The following is a 20,958-nucleotide window of genomic DNA, read 5'->3' as shown; positions in this document are numbered from 1 at the left end:
AGGGGCTTTTGTGCGGCCGCCACCGACACATTGTGCCGTGGGGCGGCCGGAGAGGGGAGAGGGGGCTCAATGGCCGTTCCCACAAAGCCCAGAAGAATGGCAGTGAGCTAAGTGAGTGACACGCCGGGCAGGAATAATCCACCCTGCTGACACTGCCAGCTCTTGATTAGAGCAGAGAGAGCAAGCCCAAGACTGGGAAAGAAACAACCCCTTCTTTAGGCAGAAAGGGACATTGGTGGATGGGTGTGGGTGTGTGTGTGTGTGTGTGTGTGTGTGTGTGTGTGTGTGTGTGTGTGTGTCTGTGTGTCTCTGTGTCTGTGTCTGTGTGTGTGTGTCTGTTTGTGTGTCTGTGTGTGTGTGTGTGTGTGTGTGTGTGTGTGTCTGTGTGTGTGTGTCTGTGTGTGTGTGTTTGTTCAGGGGTAAGGTGTAGTTATATCTCTGTAGTGTGCTTAACTTTGAGTGTACTTGACTATTTTCTGGAGGAAATGTGGTGTGATGGTAGTTTTGACTTGTAATGTAATCAGTCACATTTGGGTGAAGGTGCATCTGAAGATGACAGTGTCTTACATCATGACCATCATGAGATAAAAAAGGAAAGGTGTCTGTGGGTTGGCAGGGTGTCACTGTGTGTCTGTGTGTGTGTCTGTGTGTGTGTGTGTTTAAGTATTTTGAGCGAACTGAATTTAGTTAGGATGACACTGTCTTACATCATCACTGGCCCCTGGCACAAAAAGAATAGCTCATTTCAGACATGCAGTGTGTGTGTCTGTGGCTGTATGGTGTGTGTGTGTGTGTGTGTGTGTGGTGATCTCCGTAGGCTGTCCGACTGTGAGATAGCCGTGAGAGTGGGCCGAGTCCCAACAGAGGCTCTCTGTCACAGGAGCGGGAGTGGGCCCACCTCCAGTGGCTCTTTGTTCCATCGGCTGCACCCATGCTGCGAGTCCTGACCATGCCCCCACACCCTCCCCCCCTCCTAAATTCCACTGCCCCATTTCCAAGGGACAACTTGCCTGACCGTGAAAGCCCCCACTTTCTGCCTTGCATCTCAACTTCGAACTAAGGAAAGAGAGAGAGAGAAAGAGAGAGGGAGAGAGAGAGAGAGAGGTGGGGGGGGGGATTATTGGGGTGATGGGAGACACAACAAATAACAAAAACATTTTCCCTAACCAGATTTTAGTTTTAATTCGTAAGTAAAACATCACACATCTAGCTAGACTGAGAAAGTCCACTCAATCAGTCAATGGACAGTGTCCAGGACATTATACTAGCATGAGATTGATCACACTTTATGATTATATGATCTTAAAACCTGCATACGCAGAGGTGTGGAACTTTAATTTGGATACACTTCACAATCCAAAAGGTTAACATTTTGCTGTTTGAATATAATGAACTTGGATTGATGGGATGAGGCCTGCGAACCCTGTGAGTGAATAAAAGGCTTTCAGCAGGCCTGGAGTCAGATGTTCCGTCATTAAAACAGGGATTAATTGACTTTTCCCAGGCGGTAGCGGAACTGGCGTCAGTGGTGGCTCTCAGCACCTCAGCATTAATGCAGCTTCTGTTGTAAAACTGACTGGGGAACAAAAGAGCCCCTGACCTTTTGTGTTAACGGGGCTTGCTGAGAGATTAGACACATGGGTCTGCTGTGATGTTCTCACAAACACACACACACACACCCACACCTACGTAAACCTACATAAACACTAAACACTCAAATATACACACACACACACACACAGACATATGTGTGTATGTATAGACACACACACACACACACACACACACACACACATGCTCCTTAGTCTCTGAGCACTAAAGGTGATTAAAAAGCATAGTTTTCCTGATTAACTCCGCCAGCTCAGGGGTTGGCAGTGTCAGTCAGCACTGCTGATGCAACGACTGTTTTACGAGGGCAGGTATGAATCATGGTTCAGAGACAGAAAGAGAGAGAGAGAGAGAGAGAGAGAGAGATAGAGAGACAGAAAGAGAGAGAGAGAGAGAGAGAGAGAGAGACAGAAAGAGAGAGAGAGATGCTGAGATGTAGAGGGAGACTGGATGGTGAAAGACACCGAAGTGACGTGGAGCGAAGCGGGAACAGTGAAGTGGGTTGGATGAAATTGGATTGTTTTCTGGCCCAGTTTTTTCTGAGACATCCTCCCCCCACCTCCACCTCCTCATCCTGCGGGCAGGCAGGTGTGTTTGCTGCATGATAAACCCAAATCAGGACACCAGCGGGCCGGGGCTGGGCTGGGAACCAAACACCACGGCCGGCCGCCATTAAACATTCAGACGGAGTCGCCACAGCGGACCTGTGCCACCGCCGACGCCGTCCCAGGCCCCGCGTGATTGGCCGGCCGGCGGGCGCACCCAACCCATCACAGTTTCCACGCACCTCGGGAAGGCCACGTGAGCCGCGCCGCTTCCTAGCAACAGGCCGAGGGCTGGAGGAGGTGCAGTGCTCCCCGTGGTGCCGTTAAAAAGCAAGACGGAATCAGGGCCTCTCACCTTTCAGCCACTAGCCGCAGCAACAGCAGCAGCAGCAGCAGCAGCAGCCTGATTCTGGCCCTGAGAATGTCTTTTAAATAACGCTGGGAAGAATTGCAGCTGGATGAATCACTAAATGTGCTTTCTTTGTGGTTAATTGAATGTTCATAAGATTTACACGTACAGTTGACATTCCTGTCAAAAAACAGAAGATGTTGTTATTTTAGACTTCATAGTAAGATGGGATATAAGAAATATGCTCCAGGGCTGTTCAACTTCATTACCAAGTGGGCCAGTCAGGAAAACCACTGGGTCTTCATGGGCCACCCAAAATATGGCTATTGTGGCTGTAAGAGACATGCGTTGACGAGTATCCAGCTACTTTTAATACAAAACACAAACACTGGATTTTTATTTTTATTTATTTATTAGTTTATTTGTCAGGGACAATGCAGCGTATTATTACATACATAGGATGTGGTGGACATTATTCTGAGATGCATCAATAGGCTCTCAAAACAATTCCAAACAGACATAAGGTGTTTATAGAGCAGGTCTAGATTATTTGTCAAAATGAACCAGTAAAACAGTGTCATGGGATGGAACAACATTCATACCCACCTTCTCTCATAGCTCATATTTTGTAAAAGACACCAGTGAAACAGTATCCTTACAAATAAGCAGAATTTCAAGGCCTCAGTCAAGCGGTGGGCTAACAATCATTAGCATCCAACTTATGTCATATTTAATATTTGTAAAACAAACCACAGTAAAATGTAATGACAAACATTAAGCAGCATTATAATGCCTCAATCAGGTGATATAACTATCATACACGTTTTTTTATCCATAAAAGAGCATCGGTGAAAAGTCTCTTGCGTCAGGAGATGGGTCATTGTCCAGGCTACGAAGGGAGGTTATGGTTATGCTTTTGTCTAAAGCGAATCATATTGTTATCATATCTCTCTCTACTTTACTCCTTTGACTTGTAGTGCCACTTAACAGTAAATTCCTTCATTATTGAAATGCCTTGGCAAACGCTTTTTTACTTGTCAGACCACTCCAACTTGTCAGTCCACTCTGACCAGAACTGTCGGTTTTCATAAATGTTGTGTTTCAGAAACAGAGACATGGTTAACATAAGGCTTTAACATTGGGATTACTGCTGTCAACGTAGGAATTCCTGTGCATGTTGTGGGTGCATTGAGTGTCAGACTGAATTTACGAACGCACCCTGACAGCCGAGAAACATTGTTTACTTTTGCAGCCAAGCGCTGCTGTCATTTTATTTACCGGTAAATTGATTATAGCATAGTTATGAAAGGCAGTTTTGAAGGCAGGGCAGGCTGCATCATGACCCCATACATGATGCATACATTTCTAAACATGTATTTTGACACAGTGATATCCACTGTAAGCACACCGCTTGAAAATCATAGGAAATATGACACTTTTCAAATGCCCCAAAAATGCCCCATTTATTTTCTGATTGACATTCTGCATTGCATTTCCTCTGGGAACAGGAAGTCTGTGTTGGTGTTTGGAGCTGGCAAACATACAGTACGCAGCAACACAAACAGCTGTCATGTATTAAATGAGCCCATGAATGTATTGTTTTATTATCAATCAAGATCTGTAATGAAGCAGAACAGCATTTTGGATTGTTTGCCCAGCTTGGAATGAATTGCTTGTTCCCATCTCGACTGTTAGCGTTAATATTTGTATGGACACATCCATAACTACGGTAGCTCTTTTTTCATGACAGCATATGTGAGAAAAAGAGTGTAAAGAATTGTGGCACAGAACACACGCATACACACACACACACACACACACACACACACACACACACACACACACACAAATACATAGATACGCATATGCATACCTGCCAATATACCATACCACAGACAGTGGTTATGAAATATTTGGCAAGCACACACAAACGCACCAGCTAGCTTGCACATGCACATGCACACACATGCACATGCACAAACACAAACACAAACACAAACTCAAGCCACACACACACACAAACACAGTCACACCGGTTTTGCTGCAGGCTGCTGACAGTGCTTACGAAACATAGCGGGGCATGCAGGAGGCTGAGTGTGGGACTCCCTAGGGCAGTTCAGGTCTATTCTTACACACTGCCACACTAGGCTACTGCCTCTCAGCACACCCTGCACTCAATGCAACGCCCTCTCTCTCTTCCTCTCTATCTGTGAAAAACCAGACAAGCGCACTGCCTATACACTGTCTGCTGTTAATGGAGTGGCCATAGGCCATGATGGTAGCTGCCGTTTAGAGATGTTCCCATTCATGCATAGAGAGGCATTGTAGGCAGCGGAGATGTAGACTTATGTAATGCAGCTCTTGGCATGATGTATGTTTTATGCACAGATGGCTTTAAGGCTCTGTCCATATATGAATAGATGAGGTAAGCACCGGGACTAGTTGACTTAGATCGCAGAGGTCCTTTGGCATAGTTGCATCACATCTGCCTCTTCAACAGATTATGTGCTTTTTGCACAAGATGCTCGGTGCATTTTTAGCTGAATGTACATTTTCATCATATGTGACAGATGTGGCATTGTTTTTCAGTTGATCTGTGTTCACGCTGGTCTGGACAACATGAGGTGTGCTCTGTGCTGCCCTGTGTTCCCCGCCTGGTCTGGTCTGTTATTGTTTGGTGCACTGAGAGGCGGGTGATTTGACTGACCCCTCAGTAGCGTCCTACTCTCTTGGTCTCTGGGATGTCGTGCCAGCCTCACAGCCTGCGGATGTGATGAACGGTGAATGAGTCACTGAGCAAGCGAGCGCAGGGAGAGATCGGGGTGGGGTGGGGTGGGGTGGGGAAGGATGGGAGGTTGTCCCTGGTGATGTTGGAGCACACAGGAGTCTCAGAGGAGAGAGGTGCTAAAGAGGGGAGGGAGGAAACATGACGATTCTGCCCACTCTACAGCGTGTGTGTGTGTGTGTGTGTGTGTGTGTGTGTGTGTGTGTGTGTGTGTGTGTGTGTCTGTGTCTGTGTCTGTGTCTGTGTCTGTGTCTGTGTGTGTGTGTCAGTTTGTGGATGAGTTTCTGTGTATTACTTAGTTTGAGTGTGTGTGTGTCTCTGACAGTAGTTGCACCTTAGTATTTCAATGCAGTAGTTTGCTTTTTCTGTGGGTGTGTGTGTGTGAGTAAGACATCTGGTAGGGACGACTGTGAAGTTTTTCACTTGCATTAGGGAACATTGTGTTTCATGTTTGGGGAGGAACGGGGGTGAAAGCTGACTCAGATGGCCTACATTGCATGGTCTAAAAGCAGTAAGTGTTTTACAGAAGGCCTGTCAATCCAGCGCCCTGTAAGGACTTACCTTAGCACCCTGCCCTTTCTCATTAATCAATAAACAAGAGGGACCTACTGCACACACACACAAAATGGCAGCCAAAGACCAAAAATGGCAGTTTAAGTGTTTACAAAATGGACAGTTTTATTGAAAACACAAAAAAACTGCAATGTGTTGTGGTGTTTGAGATTTGTTTAAAATGAATTAGATGACTTTTGGCCTTTTAAGCTAAATACATTGAATTGACAGATGGGTCAACAGCTCACTTTGATCCCCACAAAAGAAAAGACAAATTTCACATTAATATGATGAATAATATAGTTGTAGTTTTTTTTGGTGTTTTGGACAGATGGTTTAGCCATCTCTTACCAGACATCCGTTTTTTGCCTGGCCTCCCTCGTCGGAAAAGCTGCGCAGGAAATGCTCATTTGTTCTGTGTCCCCAGGGAAACCAAAGGCACCTTTGGCTGGGCAGATATCTAATTTCCCACTATTGATCAGTGTAAGATTGCCCCCGTGAACGCTCCTCTTAAGGGCACTGAAATGTGTCTCGCCGTAGTGAGAGGAGAACCGCCTGAAACCTCTATTTTCTATTTGTGTTTTGGGACCTGTTCCTGTGAAATCTCACTCGCGATGGGAATTTGCAATGGTTGGAATTCTATTTCTGTGTGAGTGGGATTCAGTCTGGAGTTGTTGCTCATCAGTGTGATCAGTGTTCCACAACATTCAAGATGTTTGTCTCTTTTTGTTCATTCCCACTTCCCTCTTCCCATCACTGATGCTCTTTGCCTGTGTGACGGCCTCCCTCTATGGCTGTCTCTTTCACTGTTAGTCGTCTTGCCTTACCTGTCTCTATTTCATCTTCTTTCTCTCTCTTCTTGGCTGTGTGCGTGCCTTCACTGGATTAAAGCTGAGCTTCTCAACAGCTAATGTAATGCAAAAGGGAGAGAGAGAGAGAGAGAGAGAGAGAGAGAGAAAGAGAGAAAGAGAGAGAGAGAGATTTTTTGTGCTTTAGCTCTTGTCATCCTGGTCCCATTAGCCTCTGCTTCCTTGGGCGGACATTCCCTCAGGGTATGATGACCAATCCCTCCACGGAACGCTGCGCTCTCTCCAAATGAGCTTACTCCTTTATCATGTGCTGGCAGCACAGGGCATTTGTGTCCGCTTTTTCCTCACTGCTCCAGCTGCATCCACAGATTGAGGACTGAGTTTTGGTCTCATTCTCCTCTAATAGAAGACTTAATTGAAAATCTAATCTCTGTTTACACCATTTTGCAAGGAGTCATTTCAGGCCACCACAGGCCACACACTGTGTACAACTGTGTACAACTGCCAGTTGTCGTCGAGAGTGTTTATTAACAATTAGTCACGTATTCAGTGCATCATTTACTCTCAAGGATTTGCTCTTTTAGAGACTTGCAATGCTACAAGGACGCATCACTGAAAGTCATTAGCTGTAGATGTGTTCATTAAGAGATTCAGGTACTTGATTTCTGTTTACCAGAAACGGAATCACTTATCTATGTAATTCAAAGGAAATTAACTGCAGTCATAAAGTAGTAAAATACACAGCATGATGTAACAACAACCAGGTGGTGGCTCATGCTTACAGTTTGAACAGCTCTGACTGAGACACTATTGATTTTAAGAATAAGCAGTTGGATGGCATTTGTGTATACAGTATGTCTGCAGCGCAACCCAACTGCTAGTGGGATACACACTGACAGGTCGTCCCCATTAGCAGAGTGTAGTAGTGTGAGTACAGTGTAGTAGTGTGAGTAACTGTGTGCCTCTCCTGACGGTACCATCATCCAGAAGTAGGGCCTGTCTGCTTGGTCCCTGTGCCACGTCACCGGGCGTGCAGGCAGGAGGGCATCTATAGCGACGGTGTGGGAGTGCAGGAGAGAGAGAGAGGGTGCCATGGGATGAGTGTCGGCCTGCTGACGTCACGGCGGAGACGCTCGGGTGTGTTGGAGGTGGAGGAGTGAGAGCCAACAGAGAGGAGAGGAGAGGAGAGGAGAGGAGAGGAGAGGAGAGGAGAGGAGAGGAGAGGGAGAAGAGGAGAGGAGAGGAGAGGAGAGGAGAAGAGACGAGATGAGACGAGACAATGAGACGAGATGAGACGAGAGGCAGGCCCCTTTTAAAGGCGCATTTGTTTCTAGGTTGTTGAATCATGTAGCATGTACCCTGCTTTCAAAGAGACCCAGTTAACACAAGTGAATGGAAGCAACCCATTCACTGTGACTGTACTCGTGTTAACAAAAGTGGTAATGAAATATTGAATAAATAAGTGGATGAGACTGCTGAAGAAGGAAGTGGTATTAGTGTTGCTAGATCTCCTTTCTATGTCAAAAGAAGGCGAGTAATGACTCCTTTGGTCTGTTGTCTACCACAGCCATTTTTGCCTCCCTTGATTTGCTGGCCGGGCGTTGGTGATGTGGCTCTGGCTGTCCTTGAGCACCTCGTGAGGACAGGAGACGGAGAAGCTTACTCAGCCTCAGTACTCAGCGTTCCTCAGAAGTCGTCTCGCTGTCGAGTCACACTCTAATACAGTCGTCTTCCAGATCTTTTTGTGATGTTAATGAGATGGCAATGTTAAATGGAGGAGCTGAGGAATGTGGGTGGCTTGTGTTTCTATCAGGCGATGTGAGGTTTACACTCTCTCTCTCTCTCACGGCGTTGGCTGATTTATACTCTACTCACTGCAGCGCTCTCTGGCCAAAGGGGAGGTGACTTTGGATCCTTCCAAACAAACCCCGAGGAACACAATACAGGAGTCAGAGGATGAAAAAAAACACATGCCTAATTTAGCTCAGATTAATTTAGATATCTTCACTAAATGAGGCCAGTCAGCCTTACTGCGTCTTATCCAAGCCATTATGAATACAATGTTATTTTGTTGCGTTTTGTTGAGCCGTTTAGTGGACTGTGAGCTCATCTAATTGAAGAAGGGGCAGACATTCCCGTAATGGCCGTTACAGTTCCTTCCAAAAATTGTGAAGCATGCAGAGTGCCTGTAATTTAGCTTATGTAGATGATGTGATTAGAATGTAAATCTGTGGGGAAGGCCAGTAATGAAGACTGTTCTGTCAGCACTTTAATAACACTGAAGCCTGAGGATACTGTCTGTGCTGCATGTATGCGTCATCAATAGCACTTAGCTCAGTGCGAGGGTAATGAGCTCACCCCCCTGACCTGTCTCTCCTGCGTTTCATTTCAATCAGGTGACGTGGCTCTCGCCGTGCCTCACCAGCGTACCCCCCCCCCCCCCCATCATAGATCTAATCAGTGGCCGCTCTAATTCTCACTCTCCCGAGACAGGCTCCCCCCTCATTGGGAAGCGCAGGCCGCTCGTCCAAAGCTGCAGCAGTGTGGTGGCAGCTGCCTGGCCGCCCGTAATTTGTCTAAAGTGTTTCTGGGAGGGGAGGCTTGTGACTCAGCGCTTCCTGGTTTCTTTGTGTGTGTGTGTGTGTGTGTGTGTATGTGTGTGAGTTTGTGTCCGCTTCTGTGTGAGTGTGTGTACATGTGTGCGTGGCTGACCGTCAGGGATCTGGTGTCCAGCGTGGCACTTGTCGATGCACACTTACGTACGCTGTCTAACCCCGGCCCTTTTTCCTGTCGTTTTGTCTCTGTGTTTCAGCGATCCTCAATCCCAAAGCTCCAAAAGAGAATAAGAGCTTCAACTTTGATTACTCCTACTGGTCCCATACAACGGTGAGTAAGAGAAATGAAACACCTCTGACAACAAATCTGGTTTATCATCTATATGGAATAAATGTGGAGCCTAAGACTATACGGTGCACATTTTGCCTTCATCTACAATGCCTGTCAGTGATGTCTGTCTGCTGTTGGCAACACATTTCATCAGTAGTCCATGCTGCTTTTGTTATGGAACTGTTGAAAATGTGTGAATTGCACACACCACTTTAGTCAGAAGAGCCACTTTAAGATCAGACGTGAAACCTCTCAGGCCATGGCAAGTTATATTGTCCCAGCAGTAGCTTCTAAAGTATGTAAATATCTGATTCACATAGGCAGCTCATTAGCTTTGAATTGAGAACCAAGTGAGAACGGCTCAGCTCATGATTAACACGTGGAACTGTGCATAGCTGTAACCCACTGAGTCAGATTCCTGTTAAGAACTGCCATTTGAGTGTGAAAATCAATTTCTCACAGCTCATTACCATACAGCATGAGACACAGAGCTTCATATGTCACCCGCTTACACCATCAGGGTAGCTAAGCAGCCATTGTGCTGTAAGACAGGACTCCTAGGATGAGGAGGACGCTTTTCTGAACACCAGACACAGATCAAATCCTTAGGTGGTGGTGGCGGCCTAATTCTTTGCATGAAAATGAACTTGGATCTGGAGTCAAACATGAATGATTCACTGGCACAGTGCATTGTGGGTAGTGATGTGCGCCTTGCTGTTGTATTGTCTGCAGCCAGAGGACATCAACTATGCGTCCCAGAAGCAGGTGTACCGAGACATCGGGGAGGAGATGCTGCTCCACGCCTTTGAGGGCTACAACGTCTGCATCTTCGCTTACGGCCAGACGGGAGCCGGCAAGTCCTACACCATGATGGGGAGACAAGAGACGGACCAGCAAGGCATCATCCCTCTGGTACAGAGACTGCACATACAATCCTATTGATACAACACGTACCTGCACAGACACACAAGGCACATAGGATTCACTCTCACTAGGGGAGAGGCACCATAAAGGCATAGCACTATGGTCCAGTGAGTCTGAGTAAGCACACATATATTTGCCAAACAAAACATCCTACCCAGACGAACACCCAGCAGTAGATCACATTTTGTACTATTATAAATAGGATTATCTCCATGTAGACACATCTTGGTCTGTGATCTACACTCTAATTTGGACCTTGCATCTGGGTCTGGTCATTAACTTTGCACAACATCAATTACTTGATTTGATTGTATCCTTCCACTGAAACCAGAAAGCAAAACTTTTTGTCCTTGCCCTTTAACACACACACTGGCACACACACACACACACACACACACACAGATCATTGCCTGTGACCCATCTGGTCAATGTGATGTTGATGAGTCTGTTCCCAGACAGTATGGCTGCCGTGGCACCATGCTCTGTCTGTAGTATGTACACAACCAATCAGCCGTGTGTTTGCCCTCCTTATCTGTGGCCCGTCTTGTTTGTCACCATGCAAGCAGGAGTATCTGAAAGCCATTAGAATTATTTCCTTGTGAGTAGAGAGGGAGTGCAAGCATGGGTCTGAAAGGGGAATGTATCAGCAGCATTCAATCAATGAAGATTACAGAGAGGTGGACAAACAGTAGGCCATGCATGTAGGATTTGCACAACATGGTCAACTTCAATTACCAGTTATGTTGCAATGCTATAATGAGTGCTCTCTCTCTCTTTCTCTCTCTCTATTCCCCATTATCTGTCTCTATTTTCCTTTTTACCTCATCCCACTTTCTCTCTTTGTCTCCCTCTCTCTCTCTCACTCTATCTCTCTGCTCCTCTGTCTGTGTGTCACCCGCCAGCTGTGCGAAGACTTGTTCACCAAGATTAATGACAACAATGACAACAGCATGGCCTACTCCGTGGAGGTGAGTGTCCCAGTCTCGTTCTCGCCGTCGCAGTCTGTCTGAATCTATCCAGCTGTTATGTATGAGCAGCGTCAGGGCCTCACTGAGACCCTCTCTATGCAGATGTTCAGATGAACACAACACTAATCACTGTGGTTCCATTTGTTTTTTTTGCCTGATGAAGACCCAGTAGGCAATTATCAGTGTTGCGGACATTATATTCCTTTCCTACACTCCTGTGTGACCCATTTCCTGATTAGGTGAGCTACATGGAGATCTACTGTGAGCGTGTGCGTGACCTGCTGAACCCCAAGAACAAGGGGAACCTGCGGGTGAGAGAGCACCCCCTTCTCGGCCCGTATGTGGAGGACCTGTCCAAGCTGGCCGTCACCTCCTACAACGACATCCAAGACCTGATGGACTCAGGAAACAAAGCTAGGTGCGTATATAGCACAGGCGGCTTTAAAATGGCCCCCCCATTTCACGAGCGGATATGTGCTTGAATGTGAGGGTACGAGAAGATCTGGACTTTGTGTTCCCCTTTCACTGCAGTGAAGAGTCTTGCGGCCATTAGGAGATGTGATTGACACTAGAATGGTCTCTGTTGGATTCCCAAGCCTTAATTAAGGGGTTTGGTTGTCAGGGCCCCTTGGGAACAGACACATATTGAGTTGTCTGTTGCCCAGCATCTGATTAGAAACAGAATGGCAAGCCACATTCCCATACAGTATGTTTGTATGAATGACAACAGTCTGATTGTCTGCCCTCTGTGTCATGTTTAACATATTTCGACTAGAGTGAATGTATCAACCAATTAAAGACTGCCGAACATTCCCTTTATCCGTTTGGCATTGACCGGTCACGGAATTTTGATGACTAAGACATCAAATGTGAAGAGAACTGATCATGGTGCCAACTAGGACATTGCACAACATTATTGGCATTGTTGTCTGTCCTAATTAAAAATGAGACTGCATTCAATGTGGCCATCAATTTAACCAAACTATGTAAACACACTTAACATGGAGGTGCTGTTGAGCCAAAAGTAAATATACTATATATAGTCAGTGCTTGAAGTGGGCTGGAACGCAGCGGAACGCAGTTCCGGAACTTTTGTATTTTCGTATTTTGGGTTCCGACACTTTTTTCTGCGTTCCGGTACTTAGACTACTGAAACTGATCCGATGCAGCGACAGTGGCCCGAGATAATAGATAATATCACAAGACCGATGAAAGACTACATTACCCACGAGCCACGACAGTGCCCTATCTACCGGTACCGGGCCGCGAGAAGATTACCATTGGGCCGCCGGCCGACCCTCTCTGCCTTCTTCGAGAGACGCACCATGCGGCCGCGGCCGCACCCTTTCTTCTCGGTCATATTGCTGCGCAATGTTTCGCTCAGAAATAACAGGCATATCATATGAAACTGCAGAACCTGACCTTTCCAATGGCGCTATCCGCTCGTTTCTATGACGAACGGTTCGCGAGATAATTAGCGTTGAAAATTGCAGTTACATACAAATATGAATGTCACATTCAGTTCTGCGTCTTACCCATTCTTCTTTGTGAAATATCTCACGTTTTCGCACCTACCCTATGGCAAACTACATATCAAAATAAACAGAGATCCTACTGATCCATCAAATTTCTGTATTTTGTCATTTGTCATATAGCCATGGCAGATGCTTGATATGCCATTTCAGGACCCAAAATACCAATAGAAATAACACTTACAGTCACATACTCTCTTGTTCTGACTTTTGACCTTGAATCTCTGTTCTTGCATGGCCAGTTGTTAATACTGTTAATCAAATCAATGTAACAAGTAGGCTAGAGCCTATTTCACAGTTTTCTTCGTCTGGGCCTTTAGCACAAAGGTTCAACACTAAAGCACTTTTCCTCTTTTGCACGCACGCTATTTGTTTATCCACCAAATAACGATGTCCACAGACAAGATAGAGCATGTTGCATGATTTTATGACAGTATGATGTATTGCGACATCAAAGCAAGTCAAATTTGTGGTTTCTGAGATCTCATTTCATCAAACCACAGGTACGCTACAGTTATAGTGCGGTTATAGTCGATAGAGGGCCGCGAAGTGAATGCAGAAGTGCTGTTCACCCTGTTATGAGTTGATGAACTGCTGAAATAATTTTGGAAACATTATATTAAGGTACAAAAAACTCTTTGATGTTGCTTTAAGGTTCTAGGGCCTTCAGCCCAGTCTATTGTTAGGCCTACAAGTAGGCTATCACACTGGTCTGGTTCATGTAGTTTTAATGGTTTTTCAGTATTCCATTTGTGAATTAGAAAAAAGTAGCCTAGGCCTATAGGTTATTGCTTGAAAGAATGATTAAATCAAAATAGTTTTTGAACCAACACATCCTAAAGACTTGATTTTTTTTTCACCGCACAAATGTCGGAAAATCAGAGTTCCTGCACTTATTTTTTCCCACTTCAAGCACTGTATATAGTGTGTAGTAGGTTAAAGTTAAAGTTGACTTGTATGTAGCAGATGCTTTTATCCAAAGCAGTATGGACTCACAACAGTGTGTTTTGGATTCAAACTTAGAAGGCCGATTGTCAGTTGGTGATGTTACTGGCGCTCCACTGTGCTTGTTATTCTGTGAGAGAAATCGTTTTGTGTTGCTGAGTTTTAGGTGTGTCCGTAACAATCCATGCAAACAATAAACAATACAAATGTACAGTATGTAGACTAACTCAACTTTTTGCTGTAGTTTTAGCTATAGAAATGCAGTGATTTATATTTGCTTATCTTGCAAGCAAACAGAGTAACTAATGGTGTAATTATGTTGATGACCCAATGCTGTGTTTGTGTACTATTGATCCTAGTAGTAGACACATTAGCTAAGAGGAACCCCATATTTCCCACTTTCCCCTGCCACTAGATTACACATATTAGCCTCTCTCTCCAAACCCACCATGCAATTATGCTTCAGTAGCCAGTCATTGGCAAAACAGCCAAGTAGCTGTGAATGGAGCGTTGCAGTGCAAGGAGACAGCATCTAATTTATGTCTCACTTCCTCAAGCATTAAGAAAATGGGACTGCCCTCCCCCACCCCCATACACACACACACTTCCTGCATCGTCCATATAAATCCCCCATCTTACACTACACAGTAATAGAGTATTGGTTCAGTTGTTTTCACTTGCTGAAAATAAGTCAATTACTTGCTTGTAAATCATCGCTCATTCGCAGAGTGCTAATTAGAAAAATGGAAGAAAAATGAGCTCCCATATTTCAGCAGTAAACAAGGAGCAGGTTCACTGACTCACAGACAGGATGTTTATGATGGCTTGTGCTCCATGTTACACCTTGAACTGCCTGCAGTGCAGGCTAATGCGCGCTAATGAATGAACCGTGTGCTGAGACAATACCTCAGTGCTTCACATGGAGGCTAACGAGTGCAGGCACACGCGCATTAGCTTGAGATGTGTGTAGCCTGAATGACATGGGGCGCAGGGTTCAGTGTGCAGCTGTGGCTGGCATGGCTCTCGGGAGTTTGGGGTATTATTTTCTGTCCATCAGCACCTTGTCATCGTTTGGCTGCTGTTCTTCACTTCTCTCTTTCACATCCCTCTCTCCCTCCCTCTCTCTCTCTTCCCTCCCTCCCCTCTTCTCTCTCCCTCGCTCTCACTCCTGTTCGCCCGGCAGGACTGTGGCTGCCACCAACATGAACGAGACGAGCAGCCGGTCGCACGCTGTCTTCAACATCATCTTCACCCAAAAGCGCCATGACTCCGGGACCGAAAACACCTCTGAGAAGGTACTGCCACAGGGGGGGGGGGTATTTATGGTGGAGGCGGCAGTGGTGTCCAGTCACCACATGTGCTGACCTCATTCAATCACGCTGACCTCCTCAGACTAACAGTCAGTGGTCCTTCAGGCGGAGACGGCTAGGGGGTCGTTTTGACACCAGCCACGTGACGCAGACTTGCTCTGCTCCCTCCTTGGGCGAGGCTCCAGTAGTTGCACTTAATGTGCTTTGACATTGGGGAGGGCATCATTTGTAAGCATAGTGGAAGGCAGGGGATGGAGGGAGGGAGCGCTTGCTGAAGCCTGTCAGCCGCGGGGGGATTGATTCAGCCTTTTGCGCGTCGCTGCTCTGTCTCGCAGGTCAGCAAAATCAGCCTCGTGGATCTGGCCGGCAGCGAGAGGGCCGACTCCACGGGGGCCAAAGGCACCAGACTGAAGGTGAGACATTCACACACACACGCGCGCGCATGCATATACTGTACACACACACGCGCGCATGCACACACACACACGCACGCACACACGCATGCACACACACATACTTTACACACACACACACACACACACACACACACGCATGCACATACTGTACACACACACACTCTCTCTCTCTCTCTCTCACACACACTCACACACACACACACACACACACACACACACACACACACACACACACACACACACCTCCTTCCTCACAGATTTCTCTTCCCTCTCTTCCCCTTTCTGTGTCATCTTGTGGCAGACTGTGTGACAGACTGCACTGTTAGAATCAATATAATGGATAAATAGAATAAATAAAATAGAATGATAGTGGAATGCAGGGAACAACTTAATTATTCTTCAGTCTCATGGTTTTGTTCACAATTGTAAGGTATACAGTATGTATTTACGTAAGACTAAATGCATACTGTGCTATTTATTCAGTATACAGTATAACCTGGAGACAGAGTCATTAGTCAGAGGTTTTATTACTTTGTCCCTTGTTGTCACTAAAAATGCTCATTCTATTTCAGGAAGGAGCAAATATCAACAAATCCCTCACCACTTTGGGGAAGGTCATATCAGCCTTGGCAGAGGTGGTAAGGCCCAACAAATCTAATATAATGTGTTTGTTCTCTCATGATATTAATTTTTAACCTGAAACACGTACAGACATATGACTTTATTTCTGGTTTCACCCTCAGGACTCTGGAACAAACAAAGTGAGTGCAAATTCCACAAAATTCCACAGAAAATTCTCTTGATAGCTTACATACTGTATGTATTCCTTTTGAGGTGTTTTGGTGTGTGAAGATGATGTGATATCAATGGCATTCGTTATCTAGAACAAGAAGAAGAAGAAGGTGGAGAGCCACATCCCCTACAGAGACTCCGTGCTGACCTGGCTACTGAGGGAGAACCTGGGTATGGACTCACCTGTCCAGCTGGTCATTCAGCACCTGTTGGGTTGGACCAGCATGTTAAAAAAATATCCTTGACCTAAACTACCCCATGCCCATAGTCTGGCTATCACCATACTAAGCTCAATCTAAGCTCAAGCTCTGCGCTTTGTTTCTACTGCACAAGAGGCGTGATCAATTTGCATCGTTCAAATGACTCAGTACGCTTGGATAGTCCTTCAACCAATCAGACCAACGATCCGGTGCGTCTTTTGGATAAGCTACTTTCTGATTGGAGCCAAAGCTTCTGGCACGGAACAGAGGAGATAGATATGCAGGTTTCCAGACTGAGCTGACGGGCATAATCCAAATTGGGTTGGACCAGCATGTTAAAAAATATACTTGACCTAAACTACCCAGTGCCCACTGAAGTTTACCATAAATCCAGTTAGGAGTTGACTGGCTTCGGTTTCCAGATGTCAGCACTCTGTGTCCCTCCTCTTATTTGCTTGTGGTCTACGTGACATTAAACTGCACATTTCTAATATCATGGCATTATTATTTAGAATGAGCTGTTTCTTCTCTGCTCCAGGTGGCAACTCTCGCACGGCCATGGTGGCCGCCCTCAGCCCTGCCGACATCAACTACGACGAGACCCTCAGCACCCTCAGGTACCTCGCAGGCTACAGCACAGCATCACTCGTTAGTCGCATTCGGTGGAGCAGCGTTATGGAGTGGGCATCACTGATAGGCTTTTGTCTAGCCGATTTACTGAAATCAAGGTCTGATGGACAGAATGAAAGATCTGGGTCAAATAACAAAACATGACCAGAAATGGTCATTCCTAAATTATCTTGAGAGTAGAAAAAATTAGCTTGTTTATTGTGTCCACATTATGGTACACAGTTGCTTTTTTTACTTCTGTCAACCATCTGCAAAAAACATAGGAACACAGATTGATGTTGAAAAAGAAAGGATACAGACTGGGGATTATAGATATATTGGAGAGATGGTGAGTTCTTAGGGAGCCACTGCATTGCTGCAGTTTCCTGGCCTCACCTTTAAGCTGCTACAGTATGAGCGAGTGGAAACGGAGGACGGAGGGGAGTGTTACCTAACGGCAGATCAGGTTGCTGTCGCTCCGTCTTTGTCCTGCACCTGCAGTGGAATCACTCTTCAAACACACACACACACGCACACACACACACACACTAGCACACACACACACACACACACACACACACACACACACACACACACACTTACACACACACCCCAACGGCACTGCGTCGGGAGCTGCTGAAAAGAAGGCTGATGTGCCAATGAGATGCAGAGTTTGTTTGAACTCCACTCACTGATTAGCAGGCTTGTCTGAGTCTAAGTGCTGTCTTTGGAGACATGAGCTGGGTGTAAATGGGAGAGCTGGAGCTGCTAGCAATGTGTGCAGCAGTGAATGCACATGTGCTAATGAGCCTGCTCTCACAGCTCCACTATAGGGTCCTGTCAGTTCACCTCCACTTATGTAACGTGGCCAGTGAGCCACGAAGGGTGTGATGATGTGCGATGTAGAACATTCCGAAATGTTCTATGTTCCGAAATGTTCTATGTTCCAAACACCTTGTGATTGACATGAGTCTCTTTCGGACCAAGTAGTTAGGCGATAGGAACTTAGTGATGATAGGAACAGTCCACTTCTAGATCAGCTTTACTGACTGCTCTCCCTCAATACCTATTTTTCATTTGCATTCGCACTGGCAATACAAAGCCACACTAAGTCGTAAGTGACGTAAAAACGCCAAAGTTGTTTATAGCGTCGTCACTTGGTACAGGATTTAAAATAGGCACCCACTCACCTCGCCAAATGCAAGTGAAATACAGTAGCCTTCAAGCGAAACCTGATGTTTAGTTTTTTTGCTGTGGAAAACAGCTGTATAACATCATGTAACAGATGCATGACCCCTCTCCCTCAATGATAGATAACATGGAGGGAAGAACATGGCGGCTCATTTTTAATCCCTTCACATAGACTTATCTGTGAGCTCCACACCTTTCAGATTTATACCTTACTAATCCATACCCAACTAGGGTATATTTTTAGAATGTTATGTAACCCTCGAGGTTCACACACACTGTTAGATGCAAACGATCTAACATACTATTATGACACATACTATGGAACTCATGCTGTGGCGTTTCGATGGCCTCCACACTTGGTCCGTTAAACAGGACCAAACCCGAGTGCAATAACAGACACTTTTTTATCCAGTGCGAAAATGACAAGATTAAATGAAAAACTGAATGTGACCTGGGACCCTGTAGTTTTTAGGGCGTTTTTTTTGCTGACATTCTGCTGAATAACGTTGCTCCTCTTTGTCTAACTCAGGTACGCTGACCGCGCGAAGCAGATCCGTTGCAACGCCGTCATCAACGAGGACCCCAACAACCGTCTGGTGCGGGAGCTGAAGGAGGAGGTGGCGCGCCTCAGGGACCTGCTCTGCTCCCAAGGCCTCGGAGACATCATCGAGAGTAAGGGCTCGGCCGCCGCTACGCCACGCCACGCCACGCCACGCCACGCCGGAGGCTGGTGCTATACCTACCTGATCTCCGATCAGTCAATGTACACTGACATTTAGCTAAATCAGATTTAGAGCTTCAGTCAGAACAGCCTTTGAGTGTGTGTGTGTGTGTGTGTGTGTGTGTGTGTGTGTGTGTGTGTGTGTGTGTGTGTGTGTGTGTGTGTGTGTGTGCTCACACAAAAGATTTACTAGGCGTGTAGATTTGACATAGTGCACAGTATTTGTAATATATTGTAGACTCTCACATGCTTACTGTAGATTTGTGAAAAATGAGTGGTGATTTTGCATGTGTGCCCTCACTGGTATACTACACACACAACCCATTGAAGTACACAAACACAAATGGCCAAGTGCCCTCCAGAATGTGGACAGATCTCACGTGATTCACCTCCTCCCTCTCTCTCTCACCATCTTCACAACATGCTCACAGCCATCTCTCTCTGCTTACTTTCCATGCACACATTCACTCACTCTCGATGTTGTGACACACAGACACACACACTCTCTCTCACACACACGCGCACACACATACTGTACACACACACACACACACACACACACACACTCACACACGCACGCAAGCGCACACACACACACACACACACACACACACACACACACACACACACACACACACACACACAAATGTCATACTTTGGCATGCCTCACTGGTTTCAGACAGTGCCTGTCATGAGGGTAATCTAATGCTAAATCACACTGTTTTCACCATTCACTCTTCTTCTCTGCATTTATGTCTATTTCGCACTCTCTCTTTCTCCATCTTTTTCTTCTCTCTCTCTCTCTCTCTCTCTCTCTCTCTCTTCCTCAGCATATCGGGGGTCAGACACTGAGATGGCTGGTTTGACATGTGTGTTTCTTTGGCTCCCCTCTCCATGCTCTTGCAGTTCTCTGCAGGACTGGCTGACTCTAGCAGTTGCTGGACGCTCTGCAGCACCAGGGTCCCTCTTGGGAAATGAAATGATTATATTTTTATCGTTTTGTTTTGTCTGTCTGAGATTCCCGTTACTAGACTTGTCTGGCCAGTGTGGTTGGTGGAACTATCATTGGTGGACGGGCCAACACCTAGGCTGTCAACACATTCCTGACCCAAATTTAGACCAATTTACTGAATATTTAACCATGAAATTTGACTCATAGACTCTGAATTTTGAAAGATGTGTTGCTAAAGTGCTGATGATTGACAGAACTATGACCCAGCTTGAGATAGGCTGGTCCGATGTTCTACAGCCTTGGGTCTGGTTGTTGGCCTGGGCTTGGGGTGTGGTTGTGGGGTTTTGGGTTGGGGTGTTTTTGTGGGCTGATCGCACTGTGGGGCTGCAGTGTGTGCTTGGTGTACTCTGGTGCTGCAGAACTGCTTGATCTGTGCTACTGTACCTGGGAGCTGTGTTTCATGGTCTTCTGCACGGTATACCGTATACTGTACTTGCTCTGGCCTGGATGAGATCTTGAAAGTCATTAGAAAGACCTCTGCCTCTCAGGACTCTCATCTCTCTCACTCTCATGTCCATGCACGTGGCTCTCCTAAAACAGGAAATGAATGCAAATGCACAGGAAAGGGCACTCAGTGATGTGCTGCAAAATTCTAAATTTTTAATTAAATATAGCCTCAGACATGTCAAAGAAAAGATCCTTATGACTAGACATTTCTCATTACATGTCTTGATTATTGTAGATGAAATTATTAATAATCATCACAGGTGACTACCAAATAGAGACTGTAGCAGAAAATGTACACGAAACACCCTTTTGTCGTGGTAACAGTCTCACGTTGTCAGCGCGGCACTCTGAGTGACT

At 45.9% G+C, this 20,958-nt stretch overlaps 1 protein-coding gene across 1 annotated transcript in view; it reads left to right on the top strand.

The window, feature by feature from the left end:
* The window catches only part of kif1aa (kinesin family member 1Aa), a 67,286-nt gene that overhangs the window by 7,234 nt on the left and 39,094 nt on the right, over positions 1 to 20,958 (top strand). Inside the window, exons 3-13 of the mRNA XM_062555949.1 lie at positions 9,461 to 9,534; positions 10,267 to 10,446; positions 11,361 to 11,426; positions 11,666 to 11,844; positions 15,087 to 15,198; positions 15,549 to 15,626; positions 16,202 to 16,267; positions 16,373 to 16,390; positions 16,514 to 16,592; positions 17,160 to 17,238; positions 18,951 to 19,093. Coding sequence (XP_062411933.1) covers positions 9,461 to 9,534; positions 10,267 to 10,446; positions 11,361 to 11,426; positions 11,666 to 11,844; positions 15,087 to 15,198; positions 15,549 to 15,626; positions 16,202 to 16,267; positions 16,373 to 16,390; positions 16,514 to 16,592; positions 17,160 to 17,238; positions 18,951 to 19,093 — 1,074 coding nt within the window. The remainder of the gene's footprint in view (positions 1 to 9,460; positions 9,535 to 10,266; positions 10,447 to 11,360; positions 11,427 to 11,665; positions 11,845 to 15,086; positions 15,199 to 15,548; positions 15,627 to 16,201; positions 16,268 to 16,372; positions 16,391 to 16,513; positions 16,593 to 17,159; positions 17,239 to 18,950; positions 19,094 to 20,958) is intronic.

Source organism: Sardina pilchardus, chromosome 15 (genome assembly GCF_963854185.1).
Source record: "Sardina pilchardus chromosome 15, fSarPil1.1, whole genome shotgun sequence".
NCBI lineage: Eukaryota > Metazoa > Chordata > Actinopteri > Clupeiformes > Clupeidae > Sardina > Sardina pilchardus.
The sequence above is the reverse complement of the archived record's forward strand: the minus strand, read 5'-3'. Positions and strand labels throughout refer to the sequence as shown.